Below are 20143 nucleotides of genomic sequence, written 5' to 3'. Positions count from 1 at the left end.
GTGTTTCGTATGAATAGATTTATTTGCGGGAAATTAAAATGGAATTAATTGTGTCACAAATAAATAAAAACGAGCATTTTTTTATCTACAAAAATATATGTTATCATGACATCTAGCGTTGAAATTGTGGCTATCGCTATAAGGAACACTGATTGCTTAGGTGTTAACTTTATTTTACGAAATACTTTATGAAATTGTCTTTGATTTTGAACGTTATAGAGGCTTTAAAGAAATTCTCTTTTTTATCAACAAATCCTGTTAAAGCGGAAAGTGTCGTCCCTGATCAGCCCCTGCAGACTAGACAGATAAATCTGGTGCGACACTTAACGCACATGCATTAAGCCCCGTTTTACCCCAGCGCGGCTCATTTCTTTATCGAATTCACCGGTATTCTCTCCTACATGAGCACCGCAATCGGAAGACCGCATGAACGCAGTGTTTCGGAGTAGCTCGGTCTGTCGGTCCGTTGATGTGTCCGGAAAGCAGCGTCCAATACATCCCTAAGCTATGGACGGTTGCATTTGGTCAATGCAATGACAGATATATGAAATAATTCACATTTGTGGATCGCCAAAGCGTGGCGGGCGAAAGGGGAGGGCGGGGCGGGGCGGGGGGGGGAGGCGTGAGGATTGCGGTACAGGAGACGTTCGATTCCAGACATAGAAGTTGTGTATTTTAGTTCACGATGTGAAGCAAACGGTATAATGAAGAAAAGCGTTTGTTTTAAGAAAATATGGCCTGATATTGCTTGGACAACATTGAAAAAACTAACTTTTTTTTTATATATTTGACGATTTTCTAAAGTTGTGACAGTGATTCCAAAAATAAAATAATAATGGATATAACTGAGCGAAAACACTATGGACATAGATATAAGCTATATATTCCGTTTGTAAGGGCGTAGACTTAGATATTATAGCCTACATCATGGGATACATTACACAAGTTGTTTTTTACCTCTCTATATAAAAAATAATTCTTAAGATATGGCATATGCTTTACTTTCAAATTGAAAAAAAAGGGTAAATCTTCATTAAAGGCCCCCGTTCTAACCAATTTTGCCGGTACTTCCGGTCCGCTGGGTGACCTATCGCCAGTGGGCACTTTCGTACATCAGTTCACCGTTACCGACCAGGATGACGCTATTTCCTGTTCCATCAACGCGCCGGAGAGTGCAAAGTTTGGCATCACCAAGGTGGATACCGCTACCGGAGCTCAACGTTAGTTTGGTGACGTCATTACGTTAATGTGCAGACGTCGTTACGTTAGTTTGGTGACGGTAATACGTTAGTTTAGTGACGTTATTTTCATGATGATGATGATTGTGATAGTGGTGAATCCATTAATATGGTCATGATGATTGTTATAGTGGTTTTGTTGATGAGGAGTAGGAATATAATTATCAGTATACTGCTGCAGCTGCTGCTTATGATGATGATGTTATAGTGATGATGATGATGATGAGTAGGAGGAGGAGGAGGTGGATGTTGATGATGAGGAGGAGAAGGTGGATGAATTTTTGTTAATGCGAGTGTCAAAGAGATGCTAAAATGGTTTAAATATCGGTGACACCTTTTGCTAAGCCATCATGGTTAATTAGGTGCTTTTTTTAAAGGGTTCGACGTCAAGACGATTGCCCTGCTTGATTAAAACTCTGCTACGAACTAAACGATCACCGTCACGTGCACTGATGCTATCAACACTGTGACGTCATCAAGGAACATCAATATAGCCGATGACGTAAGCATAATAAAAATGAATGACTGAAAAACGATTTAATCATTTGTTAAAACATGTTTTCGAATAAGTTAATCGTTTATCGTTTATTATTTAGTAAATACTGTTTACTGAAGTCGATGTGAACGTTTAGCGTTTAAACTATTGACAAAAAACATGTGTTTTGCACTGTCATAATTTTTCTCAATATACATTCTAGCACTCATTCCGTTGTAATTGGTATTCCACTATTCGAAAAGTACGTCGGTCGGTCGCAATAGTGATACATCGATTTTGTCCGGATTCCTCGGTTAGATAGATCTCAACAATCGTGATACATGGACTATTTCCGGAATCGTCCGTAAGATAAATTTATGCAATAAATCGCCTGATGATTCAAAGTTGGTCGGTCGGTCCCTAATCAATTTCTTTTTCCTTCGATATCAAGAGAACGCTTGGACTTACGATCATCAAAATGGGTATGCTAGTTACATATGACGCCCTTAATTTTTAAGGCAAAAACGTCAAATGTAAATGTCACAGAAGCTTGGAAGATGAAATTCGTTCTCTATTAAAAACCTGTAAAGAAATGATTCTATGGTTTGACGTCGCGGTCCTGCATATTTTAAGAACGTCATGTGTTACTCTTCTGTAGGTATTTAAGTTTCCAGATTTATAAGAAGATCACAATAAACCTACATATTGCTTTAGAAACCGGTTTTTACCGGACTTCCCGCTACGCGCGTGCCGACGGATTGCTGACGGGGCGTCTTTTCGCACGTTCAGCGTCACGGACGCCAACAACCAGAGTTTCATAACTTGCTCAATTTAGGTAAGTAATTTCTGGGATTACTATATAAAAATCGTTATATTGAGTATAATCGTAAAATTCTGGAAATATCAACTATAGATTTTGTATGTAAATTGTATAATTACTATTACTTTTTATACACCCATCAAGTACACAAACAATGAAAAAAAGCCCATGGGCTGTTTGTTTTTTAAGTGTTTTTTTACATGTAAACTTCAACAAAAAGCTTTTGCTATTGAGACTAAACATATAAATACCAGTACAAAAAAGCAAACGGGAAAAGAACTTGACAGTAAGAAAACTTTGAAAAAGCATTAACTTTAAAGTAAACTTGTTGATACAGTGTTCTTTTGTTCAACTCATGACTGCATAAAAATAAATACCGGTATTTTCACAATTGGCGCAGTAATGTGTGCAAATAAGAAGCTTTCTTATTTATTGTGCATTAAAATCGATACCCAACCGAAACCAATAAACATCCAATTATCCTCTATGTGAGAATGCCGTGGTGTTATAGATATGGTGTCCGCCTAGAGACAGGGCGTTCATATGTGCGATCCCCAATGTGGGAGTTCTCATTATATCCTCTCAAAGACACCAAACTGGATCTAACCAGGAATCGGACTCGATAGAGTTTGAATAACCTTTAGATTCTCGATGCATTCGAGCAACAATAAATAGGTGTAAAGGTACAGGTATCGCCTCCTTACGCCACAGGCGCCACAGGACAGCTTCTTCAATGTGGTTCCTGGCACGGCGCCGACATTTGCCATCTGGGTGAAAGCCGGCGTGAAGTTGGACGCGGCGACGTCACCTTTCCTCGTTAACGTTCAGTGCGTTGATGACAGATCGCCGGCGAATATCATAACCGAAACGTTCACGGTTCCCTTACTTGATAAGGTACCATACAAACCATTTTATTTGTCGGAATTAATTTCGTGATTTTTTGTTTTAAAAATGTCTTTTCCTTGGACACGTTAATCTGTTAAGTACTGCGAAGTCCATATTATACGGTCTACTCTAAATTTCGTGGAATTCGTGGGTTCAAAGAACGTTTACTGCTCCCTTACTTGAGAAGGTACTTCGAAATCATTTTTATCCTATAACCAGATGAAAATCGATACTATAACAACGATCTTATAAACTTAAGCTTTATACTATCGCTATTTTTAGATCAGATTTGGGATTTTCCAAAAAATGGAGAATACGTTTTTGTCAATTACGGAAAGATAAAATCGTCATAAAATGCGATGTTTTATCATTATTAATGGAAAAGGGGATGAAATAATAGAATAGATAGAATACTATGTGAGTATTGAATAAATATCAAGTTTATCATGCTCGGCTCGAACCATGGTAGCGCTCGGCACGCCTCGCGCTAACATGGTTCAAAGCCTCGCGTGATAAACTTGATCTTTATCCAAAACTCACATAATATTCTCTTTATATTTGTGGCCATGATATTTTGTTGCCTAAAAATACATTTTCGTACGCAGGTCAATTTGTGGATTTTCAATTTAGGAAGAAATGTTGAAATTAAGTCGGTCATTTTCCGAAGTTTTTGTGTTAAATTCGTGGATCGGTAAACCCACAAAATCAACGAACATTAACCCATTTATGCCAAACGTCTAGAAAAAAAAATGCCTTGGCAAACAGCGTTGACCCAGATGAAACGCCGCATGATGCGGCGTCTCATCAGGGTCTGCGCTGTTTGCTTAAATGATTTTTTGTAAGACCTATTTTAAATATAGAAATAAATATACTAGACATCCCTAATTTTGGAAATAAATCGATCCAATTTGGAAGGATGGGAGAGTCCACTACGCATAAATGGGTTAATGTATCACAAATAATAATCAGTGTACTTCATTTGTCTCGCAATATTATAGTGCTCACAAAAATATTGCCCATCCGAATCTGTGACATCTTCATATTCGTTATATTGTGATATTGTTTTTTAAAAGCCTGATATTTTAGACAAAAAATTAATACATACGTTATTTTAATCATCTGTATTTTCAAGAACATTTTTTTCTCAAAAATTGAAAATTAACATATCCTTTTTTTATAGTAACATAAATACTCAAACTCAACGAATATTTCGCAATATATTTCGTAAAATAAAGTTAACCCATACGAAATCAGTGTTCCTTATAGCAATAGCGAAATTTTCAACGCTATATATGGTATGGTAACATAGATTTAATGAGATACAAAATGCTCGTTATTACTTTTTTTGCGACAAAAGATTCCATGTTAATTTCACGCCACGATATCCGAATATTTACCAGCGAACTCGATACTGGCTCCGGGCAGCGTCGTAATCATAAGAACGACCACATATTTCGCAATTTAGGATATTGCTTTATGTAACATTAATTTTTTTGTGTTAACTTTATTTTTCGAAATATTGTAATAAATATTCGTTGATTATGAGTGTTGATGGGTTTTGAACATATCCTTGTTTTTATATGCAAACGATGTTGCACATTCAAGCTGATTTTGTTCACAGCGGTACTATTGTACACAAACATCTTTTCACCTGTTCTGTTAGGTGACACGGTATTTCGTGTATACACATTCAATCTTTTGGAATTTAACATAGAGTTTCTTTCTGACAGAAAAATGTATAGTGAAAATTGCCGGTCGCTTTTCATTTGTCAAATTGACTTCCACAACTGGTCAAGAACTTGAACGTCAAAGACATCGAACACTATAATTGATCAATTGTATACAAGAACAAAAACAATAACAACAACGACAACACCGACAACAACAACAACAACTACAAATACTACTTCTACTATTGATCATCTATTTATTTATATGTCATTCAGTTAACAGTTCAGATTTTGAAAACGAATGCTATACATGTTTTATATTAACCATTGACTTTAGCAATTCATTTTTTAAAGTTGAGCAATTCATTTTAAAATACTCCTCATATTTCATTAACTGTGTTTTTATGTAGAACGCTTAACATCCATCTATATAATCACATATTGCACGGATTTTACTAATAAAATACAGGTCTTTACTGTAACAAAAAAAATCATGGTATTTTATATTTTTTATAGCCTCCGACGTTCGTTACGGGAATTCCCGGCACATCTCCGTCTATTTCCGACTCGACCGTCACCTCGACGTCACTCGGTGTCTTCACCGTTACCGATCCCGACACGACATGCAGTATTACGTCATCGCTGACGTCAGTGTATGAGATCAGACCCGTGACGTCACCGGCAGATCTTCAAAAGCCGGGTATGGCGTCTTTTAATAACGGATTAAGTCTTCTCAATAATAAGTCATTTTGTGGAGCACGCTTGATAAAAGCTCGATACAGAAGTCTCAATGGTGTATGCGATTAAGCGCATGCATTCGATCTTACTCCGACTGTAAGTTCGTCGGTCACCAAGTGAAGCGTGTCGAGTGTACATCCGCCGCCCTAACTCCAAAAGTCTAGGTTACGCTTTGTTGTAAAAGTGTGACATCGTGAACAAGATCCTTAAAGACCACACCATTTTAAATAAATTTTAAACAACCAATATATTTTTTTTACCTTTTAACATGTCTTATTCTAGAGTTCCAAGTGTGGGTCAGTGCCGCCGTTACACAAGCGTCTATAGACTTCAATGACCAGGCGGTTCCGTTGCCGTTGACGATCACGTGTACGGATGGAAACACCGCCATCACGGGAACGTTCAACGTCAATATTATCGACGAGGTTTGTATGGAACTGTTTTAAAAAGCAATGTTGGATGTTTTTATGGGTTCAGTGCATCTGCGTAAAGTGTCATCCCATTAAGATATTCGCCAGTGCAATCCGCATATACTACTCAGGGACGACTCTTTCCGCTTTTGTGGATTTCATTTCGTTGAACGGAAGTCTCTTCTTCGCGAAAATCTTCATTATGTGGAAAAGTGTCGTCCCTGATTAGCCTGTGCAGACTGCACTTTACGCACATGCAGTAACAGGTTGCAGAGTCAACGGGGTTTGCCGGGTTTTACACATGTTTTTCTCTTGGCGACTTTAGCCTCCGGTGATATCAGTACTTCCGGCGATCGGAACGGCTATCAACGACGGGTTGCAGACGGTCGCCACAATCCTCCACACGTTCAGCGTGACAGACAGCGATGACGCCGTAAACTGCTCCGTGAGAGCGCCGCAAAACGCCCGTTTTGAAGTGGTTCTCGCCACTAGCCCAGGTTGTCTGTCGTCGAATTTCAATGTTGCAAAAGTGGCTAAACAGAAATGAGTTTTACTTTATATGTAAAACACATTTGAAATGAATTATAAGTCAATACCGCATAGTCTCGTGTTACGATTGCAAGTTCAAATCTGGTTTTCTGGAGTAATTTTCTCGTAAGATCTAGATAGGATCCCATTGTCTTAAACTCTTCAAGAGCCGTGCTCTGGGAAAACGGAGCTTAATGCATGTGCGTAAATTGTCTTCTCTGATTAGCCTGTGCAGTTCGCATAGATTAATAAGCCACGATACTTTCAGCTTAAATATTTATTTTTTTAATTCCATAAAAGCCCCGTTTTTGATAGAGGGCTGGTCATATTTCACCAAGCAAGTGTCTAAAGTATACCATTTCACGAGTTTCTTTCTCCCTCCGCTACGGTAAGAATCTCCTTTCCTCCAGTAGTCAGTAAACAAACAAATGCTCATAATTACTTATTTCGGCGAGTTATTTTTTTTAACCGACCGACGAATTATGCTTGTTTTCAGAGTTCAATATCCGCGTTAAAGCGGGGGCGACGTTAGCGGCCGCCGATGGACCTCACGTCATCAACCTGGATTGTACAGACAGCGTCAACACCGTCAATCACACGTTCACACAGCCAGCCTGTATTAATACGTTAGGCAATTTTATGTTACCCCCAACCCCCACCCCCTCCCCCCGCAAACAAAGGGTTTATTTACAAGTGAACTGTTACTTATTTCACTTTAGCCGCCGACTTTTGTTACATCATGAATGAAGCGTTCTATCACGCAATAATGTATTACGTTTATGTTTACCACTGCATTGGTATTTCACTTTAGCCGCCGACTTTTGTCTCCGGCATGCCCGGAAGTTCTGCGAGCATCTCTGACGCCACTGTCACACAGACGTTGCTCGGGAAATTCACAACTACAGACCCTGATACAACTTGCTCTGTGACGTCACCCGTAGCCTCTGCATATGAGGTCAGGAAAGTGACGTCACCGGCGAATCCTCAACAACCTGGTAGAGAAATCATTGATCATAGTGTGAACGCCTACAATTTTAAGGCTCATGAACCACCACAAGGGTACATTTAGTAATGTTCAATTGGTCATTGTCGGTTCATCGGTTCAGGAACTATATGTACTTAAAAGTACCCGGATGTTCATAAGTATACTACAAAGTACCCGTGGTACGGAAAATACATACTAAGTAAGAAAGTACCTAGGGGTATGACCGGGTGCCTTTAAGCGTATTTTTTGTACACGGGGTACAGTTAAGTGAACTTAAGAGTACTTAAGAGTACACGGGGTACTTCTAAATTGTAACTGAGCCGACAAAGCAATTGAACCAATAGAAGTCTCATCGTCGACCCGTCCGTTCATTCATCTTTTAATCGCATTTATTTTGCATTAGTATGTGAGATTATAAAACATATCTCCTTCAATTTTAATGTAGCAGTGTTCGGTATAAGAAGAACTTATACTGCCTTGCATTATGAGCTAGCTTTTATAGCGACGCGGTACCGGGTGCGATCCCCGACCACATTTTAGTACAAGAGCAGAGCTTTGATTCTGGCAATTCTTTCAAATTAAACATCGACATTCGTGACATTTAACAGATAACGTTTTATATAATATGTAATTGTTTCCTCACGAATATCACAAGCTTGGTTAAATCGCGGCCGCAACTGAGTCTTTTCAAATTTCCTTGTAAACGGTCATCTAATCTGACAGTTTCTTCTTTTGCTATGTCTAACAATGCAGTATGACGTCATTAGTGTGTACAATATTACGTAATATATGTGTACAATATGACATCATGTATGTGTTCAGTATGAGTCATGTTAACGTCATATATGTGAATAGTGTGGATCAGCTTGACGTTATTTTTTGGTACATTATGAGTCATGTCATATATGTGTATAGTATGACGTCATATATTTGTTTAACAGAGTTTGAAGTTTGGATCAAAATCACCGTTACTCAAGCATCTATCGACTTCAACGACCAGACCGTTCCGTTGCCGTTAACGATAAAATGTACTGACGGATACGTCGCGAATGATATCACGGGAACGTTTAACGTCAATATTGTCGACGAGGTTTGTATAAAACTGTTTTAAAAAGAAATTTTTTCGTATGTATATCTATTTATGCATACCTTTCAATACCAACTCTATAAAAACAACAACAACATTTTCATTGGCGCTACGTAATTTAACATAAATGGATTTTAAACTAACATAACAGACGTGACGTGTCAAGGTCGAAGGTCAAGGACACAATTCATGCTTTTGAAAGTTGGACCAATGTAGGTTTGTAAAAGGAGCAATTTCGGAAACGTTTCGGAGCACAGTATCAGCGACATGAATTAAGAAATGAAAAGTAAAAGGCATGAATTAATAGGTATGAAATTTCTGTTAAGATTTTTAATGGACTTATTGACAGATTTTTGTATTAACGTAAAATATCATTAAATTGAATAAATAACAAAACTATAAGGTCTTGAACTGTTTAAAAACATAAACACAAGGAAGAGATCAAATAAGATCGTGCCGTAAGGATCGAACATAAAGGAAAAACTGACTCTGTACTTCTGAACCACGAATACTTGTGAAACTACATGTATAACGTAGTTTAAACCATATGTCGGTGAAACATTGTTTTGCTTCGACTAAAAGCGATATAAACGCTTTGTAATTTTTGTATCAATAAACAAACGTATACTTTAACTATTTTAATCAAGTTGGGAGATATATCTTGTATCAATAAACAAACATATACTTTAACTATTTTAATCAAGTTGGGAGATATATATCTTGTATCAATAAACAAACATATACTTTAACTATTTTAATCAAGTTGGGAGATATATCTTGTATCGATAAACAAACATATACTTTAACTATTTTAATCAAGTTGGGAGATATATTTTGTATCAATAAACAAACATATACTTTAACTATTTTAATCAAGTTGGGAGATATATCTTGCCTGTTTGAATAGTATGCAAACGAATTTTTTGAATCAATGCTTTTTTAATTTGTTTATTTTTTCATTTTATTTTTAAATCTTCATTTCGCCACTTTGAAAAAAATCATTTAATAAATCTATATGAACAATAACCATATTATCTTTCAAAATCATCAACAAATATCATGACTATCAAACAATCGTCATTTTTCAGAAGATATATTTTAACGTAAAAAAAGGAATTTCACAAGGATGTCCACTTTCCCTTCTATTTATTATATGCATCGTTCTGGGAAACTGGACTAAATGCTTGTTTGTGAAGTATTTTCCCAGATTAGACTGTGCAATTCGCACAGGCTAAAAGGGACGCTACTTACTGCCTAAACATAATTCTCGTTAAGAAGAGAATTAATGTAATCATCTCTGATATGTAAGTGCGGACAGCGCAGGCTAATATGTGACGACAATTGACGCGGATGCTTTAAACCCTGTTTTCCCAGAGCAAGGCTCGTATACGTATTGCCCATTAAATTACAGTTAATTGTTTAACTACAGCCCCCAGTGATTACCTTACTACTCTCTACCGGAAGTTCCATCAACGATGGTTTGCAGGCGACCGCGGCGACCATCCATACGTTCAACGTCACCGACAGCGACGACGTTGTCACGTGCTCCATACGAGCGCCGGAATCCACCTTTTTTGAAGTGGTAGCCGCAACTAGCCATGGTTCATGGTTTCACAATTACCCCCCACCTTTTAATCGCTTTTTATTAACAGAGTTATCTAATTTAAATTTTCGGCATTAAATTTCTTGTGGTATAAAAAACGACATGAAAATGAGCGGCTTTTTAATTTCCAAACAAAAACATAAGTCGGACTCTGGAATCGTATATTCGTAACCAAACCACGAAATCAACGATAATTCATGAGTTTCCTTGGCATGCGCGTTGTGTAAAAATGACGTCTCTATCAAAAAAGGTGGCAAAAATACCCGAGCGGTTTATGAAAAACAAGATTTTCGTTTTTTTAGTAGCATAATATTTTTTACCATTGCTCTAGATGATTCCAATCGGGTTAGATATCGATATTTATTAAAGGTTTCGTTATAAAATCGGAATTTGACCTTTAATAATGATTTTACAGTAATTGCTAGTTAACAGAAACGTCGATCAGAGCCGCCGTTGTGTTTTCTATAGTCATTTGTCTAGTGATGTAAAGTTGCTTGGATTGCCATGTCAGTATGCAATAATATGCTCTCTTTTCCTACTGAAATATAAGCCAAACGTTTTCAACACAGATTCAAACAGTTCGTTAAATTCGTGATAACTATATATGATGCGTATAATATTCACAAACAATGTCTGTAATGAAAATGAAATAAAACCACTTTTCTTTTCAGCGTTCAGTATCCGCGTGAAAGCAGGAGTGACATTGGCTGCAGCTGTTAGTCCGTACGTCATGAACGTTGATTGCACAGATGCCGTAACCGCCGTCAGTTCAACGTTTACCCAGCCAGTCCTTGATAAGGTACGTAATGCTGTTGTGGTATCGAAAACAAAATTGAGTATCCATTGATGTTTGTATAAAATTTAAGAGAATTACATAAGAATTACAAAACTGAAACATATTTGAAAATTGGTTAAACTTTAGTGAAGTTATGCCAATTTGAACATTTAAAAAAAATATTGTTTTTTCTCCGTGAAATCTTCAAAAATACAATACAAATATCTTACATTGCTGAGCATGTTTTTTCCAGCTGAAAATATGATAGTCCTTAAACATGTTATGACGATTTACAAACATTTCATGCGCAACACTGTCAGGAGGGGAGCTATATTATAAATTAACAGGACCTAGCTGTTCTCAGGCCTCAATATAATTAAACTATGATTTATGTTTAGCCACCATATACAGAGCAGGTAATCACGTGATAGTCAAGATGACTACGTCCATGCCAAGACAGTTATTTTTTGGCGTCTTATACCCTTTATTACATTAATTATTTTTTAAATGACGCTCACTATTCAGCCATATCAGTAAAATGTTTTGCGTTTCATATTAGAATTCGCTTTATATCTTGACTTTACTACCCGCCGATTTCCTTAGTGGAGCTGTAATTAGGCCATCCCGCTAAGTTTTATGTTTGAGCCTAGATCTAGGAAAATGTGATTTAATGCATGTGCGTAAAGTTTCGTCACATATAAGCCTTTGCCGTCCGCACATGCTAATCGGGCACTACATTTTCGCCCCAAACTGGAATTTTGCTCAAAAGAGACGGCATTTTTAAAGAAGATTACAATAAAGGCGGAAAGTGTCTTCCTTGATTAGCCTTGTACGACACTCTACGGACATGCGTTAAGTGGATTTTCCCAGAGCGTGATTCATGTGTTGCATTTAGGGTTTTATGCTTTCCAGTGGTTTATAGAGAAATATCAGTCAATTAAAAATGACAATGCACTGTTTAAAACAGTGAAAGTAACAGTGAAATAACGTTATTGTTTATATGTCGTGATGCCATTATTTTAGAGTAATTCTCCAGGTTAAATACCAAAAAAGTCATTTGTAAGCATAAAATAAATTTTTATTGCTTTGCTGGAAAATCGATTAAATTCACTCGTGATCATAGATTTGTTTATGTGATCAAGCCTGAATTAAAATCCATATTCTACCAGATCCACCAAATATCCTCTATTTCTTTTATTCCGAGTAGCCGCCGACATTTGTATCTGGGATTCCTGGGAATTCCCCTGACGTCTCAGACGACAACGTGATTGCGACGTCACTAGGAAAGTTCACAACTACGGACCCTGATACCACGTGTTCTGTGACGTTACCTGTGACAACCGTTTATGAGATCAGAAAAGTGGCGTCACCGACCGATCCCCAGAAACCGGGTAACAATTTAGAAAAAAAATAAATGGGCCGCGCTCTATGAGAAAGGGGTTTAATGCATGTGCGGAAAGTTTCATCCCATATTAGCCTGTGCAGTATGTATCAGGAACGACACTTATCGCTTTTATGATATTTTTCGATTAAAAAAAGTCTCTTCTTAGCAAAAATTCCAGTTTAGGCGGAAAGTGTTTGCCGGATTAGCCTATGCAGACTGCACAGGCTTATCTGGGAAAAACTTTGCGCACATTAAACCCCATTTTCACAGAGCGGTTCGCTTAATGTTTTTTAAGGGAGGCGCCGTAACAAACATACCACATAAGTAAACATACCACAAAAGTACACATACCACATAAGTAAACATAACACATATGTAAACATAAAGCATAAGTAAACATAACACATAACTAAACATAACACATAAGTAAACATGACACATAGGTAAACATAGCACATACGAGCTTCGTTCTTGGAAAACGGGGCTTAATGCATCTGCGTAAAAGGTCGTCTCAGATAAGCCTGTGCATTCCGCGTACGCTCAGACGACATTTTCCGCTTTGAAATATTATTGCGTGAAGGCTTAAATCTAGAACCATAGTTTTACAGAGTTTGAAGTGTGGATCAGTAACGCCGTTACCCAGGCGTCTATCGACTTCAATGACCCGCCTGTTTCCCTTACGTTAACAATCAAGTGCACTGACAGGAACGTTCTTAATGACATCACGGGGACGTTTAACGTCAACATTGTCGACTCAGTAAGTTGCGTTCACGTTATTATAGGGTATGGGAATCCTGATGAATTGCTTGGAAAGCACTAAACTATTTGTATAAATTATAAAACTCTTTGAAAAACGACCAGCCCTGATGGTTTAAAATGCACTTTCAAAAACTGCTGTACATCGTTATACATTTGTATATGTTTATTTAAACAGTGACACTTCGACTCGATTGTTTTTCACTTGAACCCATGCACGCAATTGCGCGTAAGCCTGTCGGCACACCTTTTATGTTGTTTGCTTTGGAGTTTAACAACGTTGTGTTTGAAAAAATGAGCCTCGCTCTGAGAAGACCGGGTTAAATGCATGGGATTTTCAAAGTGTCATTCCATATTAGCATAGGCGGAAAGTGTCGTTCCTGATTGCTTGGGAAGCTCCGGCTTTCCCAGATGTTTGTTTCATATATTGGGCATTTGGTCTTTGAATATTAATAACAATTATTGACTTGACGTGTAATTTTGTCTCGCTTAAAATTCATCGAAAACCCGTGTCGAATGGCAACTAGTAACAGAAAATATTCCAAAGTGATGACGTAATATCCTGTGAAATGATTATATTATTTGACTTCAGCCGCCGGTTGTCACCGCACTGCCTGCGACCGGAACTAACATTTTCGACGGTCTTAAGCACGCCACCGAGACCCTTCACACGTTCAGCGTCACCGATAGCGACGACGCCGTTAACTGCTCTGCAAGAGTGCCGGAAAACGCCCTTTTTGAAGTGATTGCCGGTGTCGCATCAAGTAATAAACTGGAAAAAAATAATAAAAAATTAAGCCTCGTTCTTGGGAAACTGGTTTTAATGCATATGCGCTGAATGTCGTCCCTGAGCGGACCCAGGCCAACAAAGGAACGACACTTTTCGCTTTTATAGGTTGTTTTTGTTTTTATGAAGTCGATTCTACACGACAATCCAGCTTAAGCGGAAAATGCCTGCCCTGATTAGCCTGTGTCGACTGCACATGATAATCTGGACGACACTACGCAGATGCATTAAGCCTAGTTTTCAACGAACGAGGCCCATGAAGTTTAAGTTTTATATGATACTAATGTTTCATTGGCTAAGTCAGTTCACGTCGAGGCGCCATTTTCTACTGTATGATATCACAGAAGCGTTTTTAATCATATCGTTATGTTGATATTAAAGTTGCCTGATATGATTTTTATATCCGTTAGTTACTAGTAGGCGTTGTTTTATAATCAATAATATAATACTAGGGATCAACTTTTTAGTCATCTGTTTCAATAAAAAGGTAAAAACGATTCAAATTTAACAAAAAACAACAACAATTTGATACTAAGATGTAATATATTTTAAGCACAAATGCCATGAAAAAAAAACTACCATACAAATGTAAAGCGCAAGCGCTAATGACGTTATGAATACATATATATTCTACCTAAAAAAGCAACGTTCTAGCGATTATATTTTATTATCTGTTTAAAATGTGTTCACGGATGTATGATACACAGAAAAATAGGCTATTGTCCTATTGTTTTATAAAATATTATACTTGGCTCGAATATCCAAAGATAATATTATTAGTTAAGCCTGATCTGATATATATTGCAATGCAAAAGGGCAGTAATAAATTATTATCTATACTTCTAGTAAAGATAAGTTCTTGTAGGTAAACGTTAAATGACGTCATAAATGTTAACAAGATGACGTCATCAAATGCATTATACAGTACAGCTAAGTGTCCGCTAAGTGCTTTAGGGGTCTTTACTTGGATTTCTGCATCAGCCCTAATAACTAACATTTATAGAGATAATTGCCAAAAAAAGAGTGTCAAATAATCAGAACATTTATGGATTAAGTGAGTTTAAATCAAGAACATCGGTTAAAAAACCCACAATTATGTTTGCTGTTAAATACGTGCAAACGTCGATCAGACTTCTAAAAACCGAAGAACAAAATAAAATAAAAGCAATCATATGCTTTCTTATAATAAATCTGTTATTCAATGTTTAATGTAAATAGAAGATATTTGTTTGATTCGGTGGATTATCGATTTTAATTCACGAGTGATCATAGAAAATAATATTTTCACGAATGGCGCAGCCACGAGTGTGCGCCACTCGTGAAAAAAATATAATGTCTATGGTCACAAGTGAAGTAAAATCGATATTCCTCCGAATCCAACACATTTTTTTTTATTTTATGCTTTTTTAAAAAGTTTATATACATTTCGCGGTAAACAGTGAAAATTATCGATAGTTTTCACTGTTAATTTTCACTGTTTGAAACAGTGAAATTATAGGTTTAACGCACTGATATTTCTCTATAAACCACCGGAAAGCATAAAATAAATGTTGTTTCTTGTCGATGCAGTAGGATTATTTTACGCAATTTTCTTAGATTAAAACATTTTTAACACTGCGTGTGGACGCGCGCTTGGAAAACGGGATTAAATGCATATTGTAAGTGTTTTCCCAGATTAGCCCGCCATTTTGCCTAAACTTTTGTAACTAAGGTGTCGACCCTGATTAGCTTGTTCGGACTGCACATGCTAATATAGGATGACACTTTACGCACATGCATTAAGCCCCGTTATCCCAGAGCGAGGCTCGTGTCAATATAACACATCGCTTGCACGTTTTTAGGGTTTACAATTAACGTAAAGGCGGGGGTAACGGTAAGAGCAGCGAACGGACATTACGTCAGCAACGTCGACTGCTCAGATGGCGACAATGACGTCACTGCGACGTTCACACAACCAGTGATTGATACGGTAAGTTGTCTAACATGCGCAAATTAACTGGATTAGCCGTAAACGGATCAAACATTCCGGCATATACGCCTTCAATAATAGATGTTCAAGTAAATGTGGTTACACCGAAACCAAACGATACCAAACAGTCATCCCAGCTAATGTGCCTTCAATAATAGATATTCAAATGAATGTAGTTATACTAGACCCAAATGATAACAAAACAAAAAATCATATATATAAACTATACATTTGTCACTGAAAACAAATTTAAGGATTAGTAAATCGAAATGGTTTTGTTTCTTTGTCCAGGTTTTTTTCTGCGTGCAGCTTTTCTTCCTTTTTTCTTGCATTTCTCTGCATTTTTTTCAAGAAATGTATATGAGGATTACACGAATATATAACTACCAATTGTACTTTTGTTCATTACATACAATTTCTATTGTAGTATGTATTGGTACTGTTATGATATATTAATAAATAGTATGAATCCGTGTATGTTTATATGAATTTCTGAATAAAAGGTTTTAAAAAATCATCCCGGCAAATGTTGCCTCAACAATAAATATTCCCGCCTTTGTGGTTATTCCGGAACAAAATGTGAACCGGGAGTCATCGCGGTACAAGAGTCCTCAATAATAGATATTCACATAAATGCGCTTATATTAACCAAACGAAAACCCCAAAAGGACGCCTGGCCGTTAAATTGATTTTTTATTGTCCTTCTGTTTTGGCAGCCGCCGAGTTTTGTATCCGGGATCCCCGGAAGTTCCCCTAACGTCTCTGACTCCACTGTCACACAGATGTTACTCGGGAAGTTTACAACTACCGACCCGGATACGGCGTGTTCTGTGACGTCACCATCCACCACCGTGTATGAGATCAGAAATGTGACGTCACCGGTGAATGTTTCTCAACCAGGTGAATAATCATTTGAAACATTAGTGCTCCGTGTTTTGCATGTGAGCTTTTTTCTCTTTTTTTGCACAACTAAAATGATAAGAATAAAGTTTCCTCGTAGCGGAGTATGAAGAATGTCGGTCTGCTCACGAACAATCTCAAATCCCAGATAAACAGATAATCACTTGATAGTAAAAGTTACGACGTTCATAATCCCAGCTATAACAGAGGGGGTAATCACTTGATAGTAAAAGTGGCGACGTTCATAATCCCAGCTATAACAGAGGGGGTAATCACTTGATAGTAAAAGTGACGACGTTCATAATCCCAGCTATAACAGAGGGGGTAATCACTTGATAGTAAAAGTGGCGACGTTCTTGTCGAGACACTTATTTTTTGCCGCTATGGACTTCGCCATCTTGACTATCACGCGATTTACCCCTTTGATAAGAATACGCACATATTTCTATGCAAACTCAGGATTGAGTCGTACTAGCAACTCAAAAAAGCTTTTATGAACACCAATAATTAATAAAAAAATAACTAAATAAATAAATAAAATAAATGAATAAATAATACATTAATTAAGAAAAACACTCTAAGTTGAGTCAGATCATTGGCTTAAGTATGCTCAAGTATATTCCTGATACTAAGCTATTATAAATTTACAAAACTCTTGCTTATTGGGAGCCATTTACTATTTACGAAAGTATCGCTGTTGAAAGTTGATAAAGTCTAGTAGTGTTGTTAAGCGGTCACTTCATTGTGCTTTTTTGGGACGTGAGTACGTTACCAAATAGAAGCGCCAAAAAGGTTTCGATAGGGAGAATAAGTGATTTTTTGTCTGACGAAACAACTAGGCATGTGCTTAAAGTATTGTCCTATTTTTTAGATGCATTAATCGCCCCTGATTAGCCTGTCTAGTCTAAAAGGGCTAATCCGGAACGACGATTTCCTCTTTAATGGAAGTCAGAATAGTTATATCACTTTAAGGTTGCTAATACTCTGTGCATGAATTGAACATAATACCAGTATTATTTGTTTTTAATATGATACTGTAATTTAAACAATTAAACGCTTCGATCTTTGACAATCTTCGTTTTTCATAAGCTATTGAAAGTATGTGTGACAGGTGTGATTATTTGTAATTTTTTTAATGTCTCTTTTTTCGATGAAATACTCTCGTTATGCGCACAAGCAAATGATTTTTTGTGCTGTTTAATTCCTAGAATTTGAAGTCAGGATCTCTAGCACCGTGACTGAAGCTGCCATCGACTTCAACGACCAGGCCGTGCCGTTGACGTTAACGATACGGTGTACTGACGGCAACCCCGTCAACGTCATCACCGGGACTTTCAACGTCAATATCGTTGATGAGGTACGTCTGTAGGATACCGGAATCGTGGTTGACCTTAAAAACAACTTTTTCATTCAAAGTTTGGTTAAATGACGGTTTTCAAAATAATTGTTATAGATTCTAAGAAGAATTTTACTATATGTTTAAAGGAGATATTGTTTCATTTATGGCTATTCATCACGCGTAAATTAAAAAATAATAACAGATTTTGTAACGCTTTTTTTCTCGAGAATGCGCAAAAACTTATCAAAAAAGCGTTTTTCTTCTCATATTTTCTTCAGCAAGCCTAACAAAGTGGTAACGCTTCATCTTTTGCTTCCAGAGGTCTCTTTATTTAATCTCGGGGAAAGCAATACACGGTTATAAACCATTTTGCAATTGTAAATGAAATTTATTTTAAAATCCATTTCCTCGTAGGACCCAGTTCTAACGTCGTTTCCTATGACGTCATATCAGTTCCTAGAAGACACTTCCGTTTCCGCTCTGGAGCTAAACTCATTCAGCCTTAAAGTTTCTGATGACGTCATATCTGCTTGATGTCATCTGTCAAATCTGAAAACAACGTCAAAGGTCAAACGTTATAAAAATATAAATATAAATATATAGTAAATAAATAAATAAATAAATAAATAAAAGTAAATAAATATAAAGATATAAAGATTCGCAAACAATCGATGAATGTTCCGCCTTAACTGGATTTTTGAGTAGAAACTGCAGAAATATGCAATATGCTATAAACTCGGGTTTATTTAAGAATTTTAATAATTGCTTGGATAAAACTATTAATATATGTATGATGAAGTCATTGTTTACACGACGCCACAGCTTGTGGTTTAGGGTTTCTCAACCTCCACGCAGAGATTTGACTGGAACCATCATAGCTGGTTCAAACCCTTGCCTTCATAACCGACCACGTGATGAAAGCCTAGCCACGTGGTACAATAGTTTTACCGTTGTTATATTTACTTTTTTTAATTAAGGCAATATTTTTTATTAACCTAAACTTAAACACTATTTTCAAAATATAAATGAAAATAATATAATTTTTCATAGTATAATATTAAAAAAAAATCCTACCAAATCTGGTAGGATTTTCTTGTTATGTCAGAGATGGCATGTTAGAGCAAGGAACCACAACTCTGCGTGGAGATTGAGTGTTTCTATTCTTCTTTGAATATACGTATCTTAATTCAATCTTAAAGGGAACATTTCGCAGTTTGGCAAATTAACAAAATTAAAAAAAATTGTTTCAGATTCGCAAATTTTCGGTTTATTTATGATATTTGTGAGGAAACAGTATTACTGAACATTTGCCATGGTCTAATATAGCCATTATATGCATCTTTTGACGATTTAAAAAACTAAAAATTATAAAGCGCGAAACGATTGAATAATTTGTTGTTGTCGTTTAAATTTGTGAAACTACGAATATTGCTTATATAACGTATAAAATACGCATGTAATGTATGCTTGGCAGAATAGGTAAGTTTGCTAATACGTTTTTACTTCAGGAATTCGGGGGTCACTGGTTCGAGCCCTGCTGCGTGCTACTTTTTTGTTTAATCCTTTTTTAATTTTTATGTTTGATTTTTTACTGGAGCTTTTAAAATTTTATTTTTACATTTATCAATATAAAGTATTTGATTACAAACTTCAAAACATGCCAAAATCTGTGAAAAGGCCCCTTTAACACTACACACATTTGATCAAAATGAGTATCGTATTTTTACATATAATTATTAGTCGCCCGCATGGTCCATTTCCCCCCGCATTAATTTTTAAAGCAGAGTTTTTATT

The 20143-nt window shown here is 36.7% G+C and overlaps 1 protein-coding gene across 1 annotated transcript; it reads left to right on the top strand.

The window, feature by feature from the left end:
• Positions 1-13567: 13567 nt before the first annotated feature.
• LOC127831494 (uncharacterized) lies at positions 13568-18883 on the top strand. Its single transcript, XM_052356478.1, has 6 exons — positions 13568-13633; positions 13947-14118; positions 15983-16110; positions 16827-17010; positions 18219-18367; positions 18764-18883. Exons 1-6 carry the CDS (start codon positions 13568-13570, stop codon positions 18881-18883), a joined length of 819 nt encoding a protein of 272 aa, XP_052212438.1.
• Positions 18884-20143: the final 1260 nt, after the last annotated feature.

The sequence above is a fragment of the Dreissena polymorpha genome, chromosome 5, assembly GCF_020536995.1.
Source record: "Dreissena polymorpha isolate Duluth1 chromosome 5, UMN_Dpol_1.0, whole genome shotgun sequence".
NCBI lineage: Eukaryota > Metazoa > Mollusca > Bivalvia > Myida > Dreissenidae > Dreissena > Dreissena polymorpha.
This window is presented reverse-complemented; position numbering and strand designations above follow the sequence as displayed.

Excerpts from the sequence above, each read along its gene's own strand:
- LOC127831494 (XM_052356478.1), top strand. The coding sequence starts at position 13,568 with ATGCACGCAATTGCGCGTAAGCCTGTCGGCACACCTTTTATGTTGTTT. Across the intron at positions 16,111-16,826 it reads CACAACCAGTGATTGATACG|CCGCCGAGTTTTGTATCCGG; the intron begins GTAAGTTGTCTA and ends CTGTTTTGGCAG. Across the intron at positions 18,368-18,763 it reads ACGTCAATATCGTTGATGAG|GACCCAGTTCTAACGTCGTT; the intron begins GTACGTCTGTAG and ends ATTTCCTCGTAG.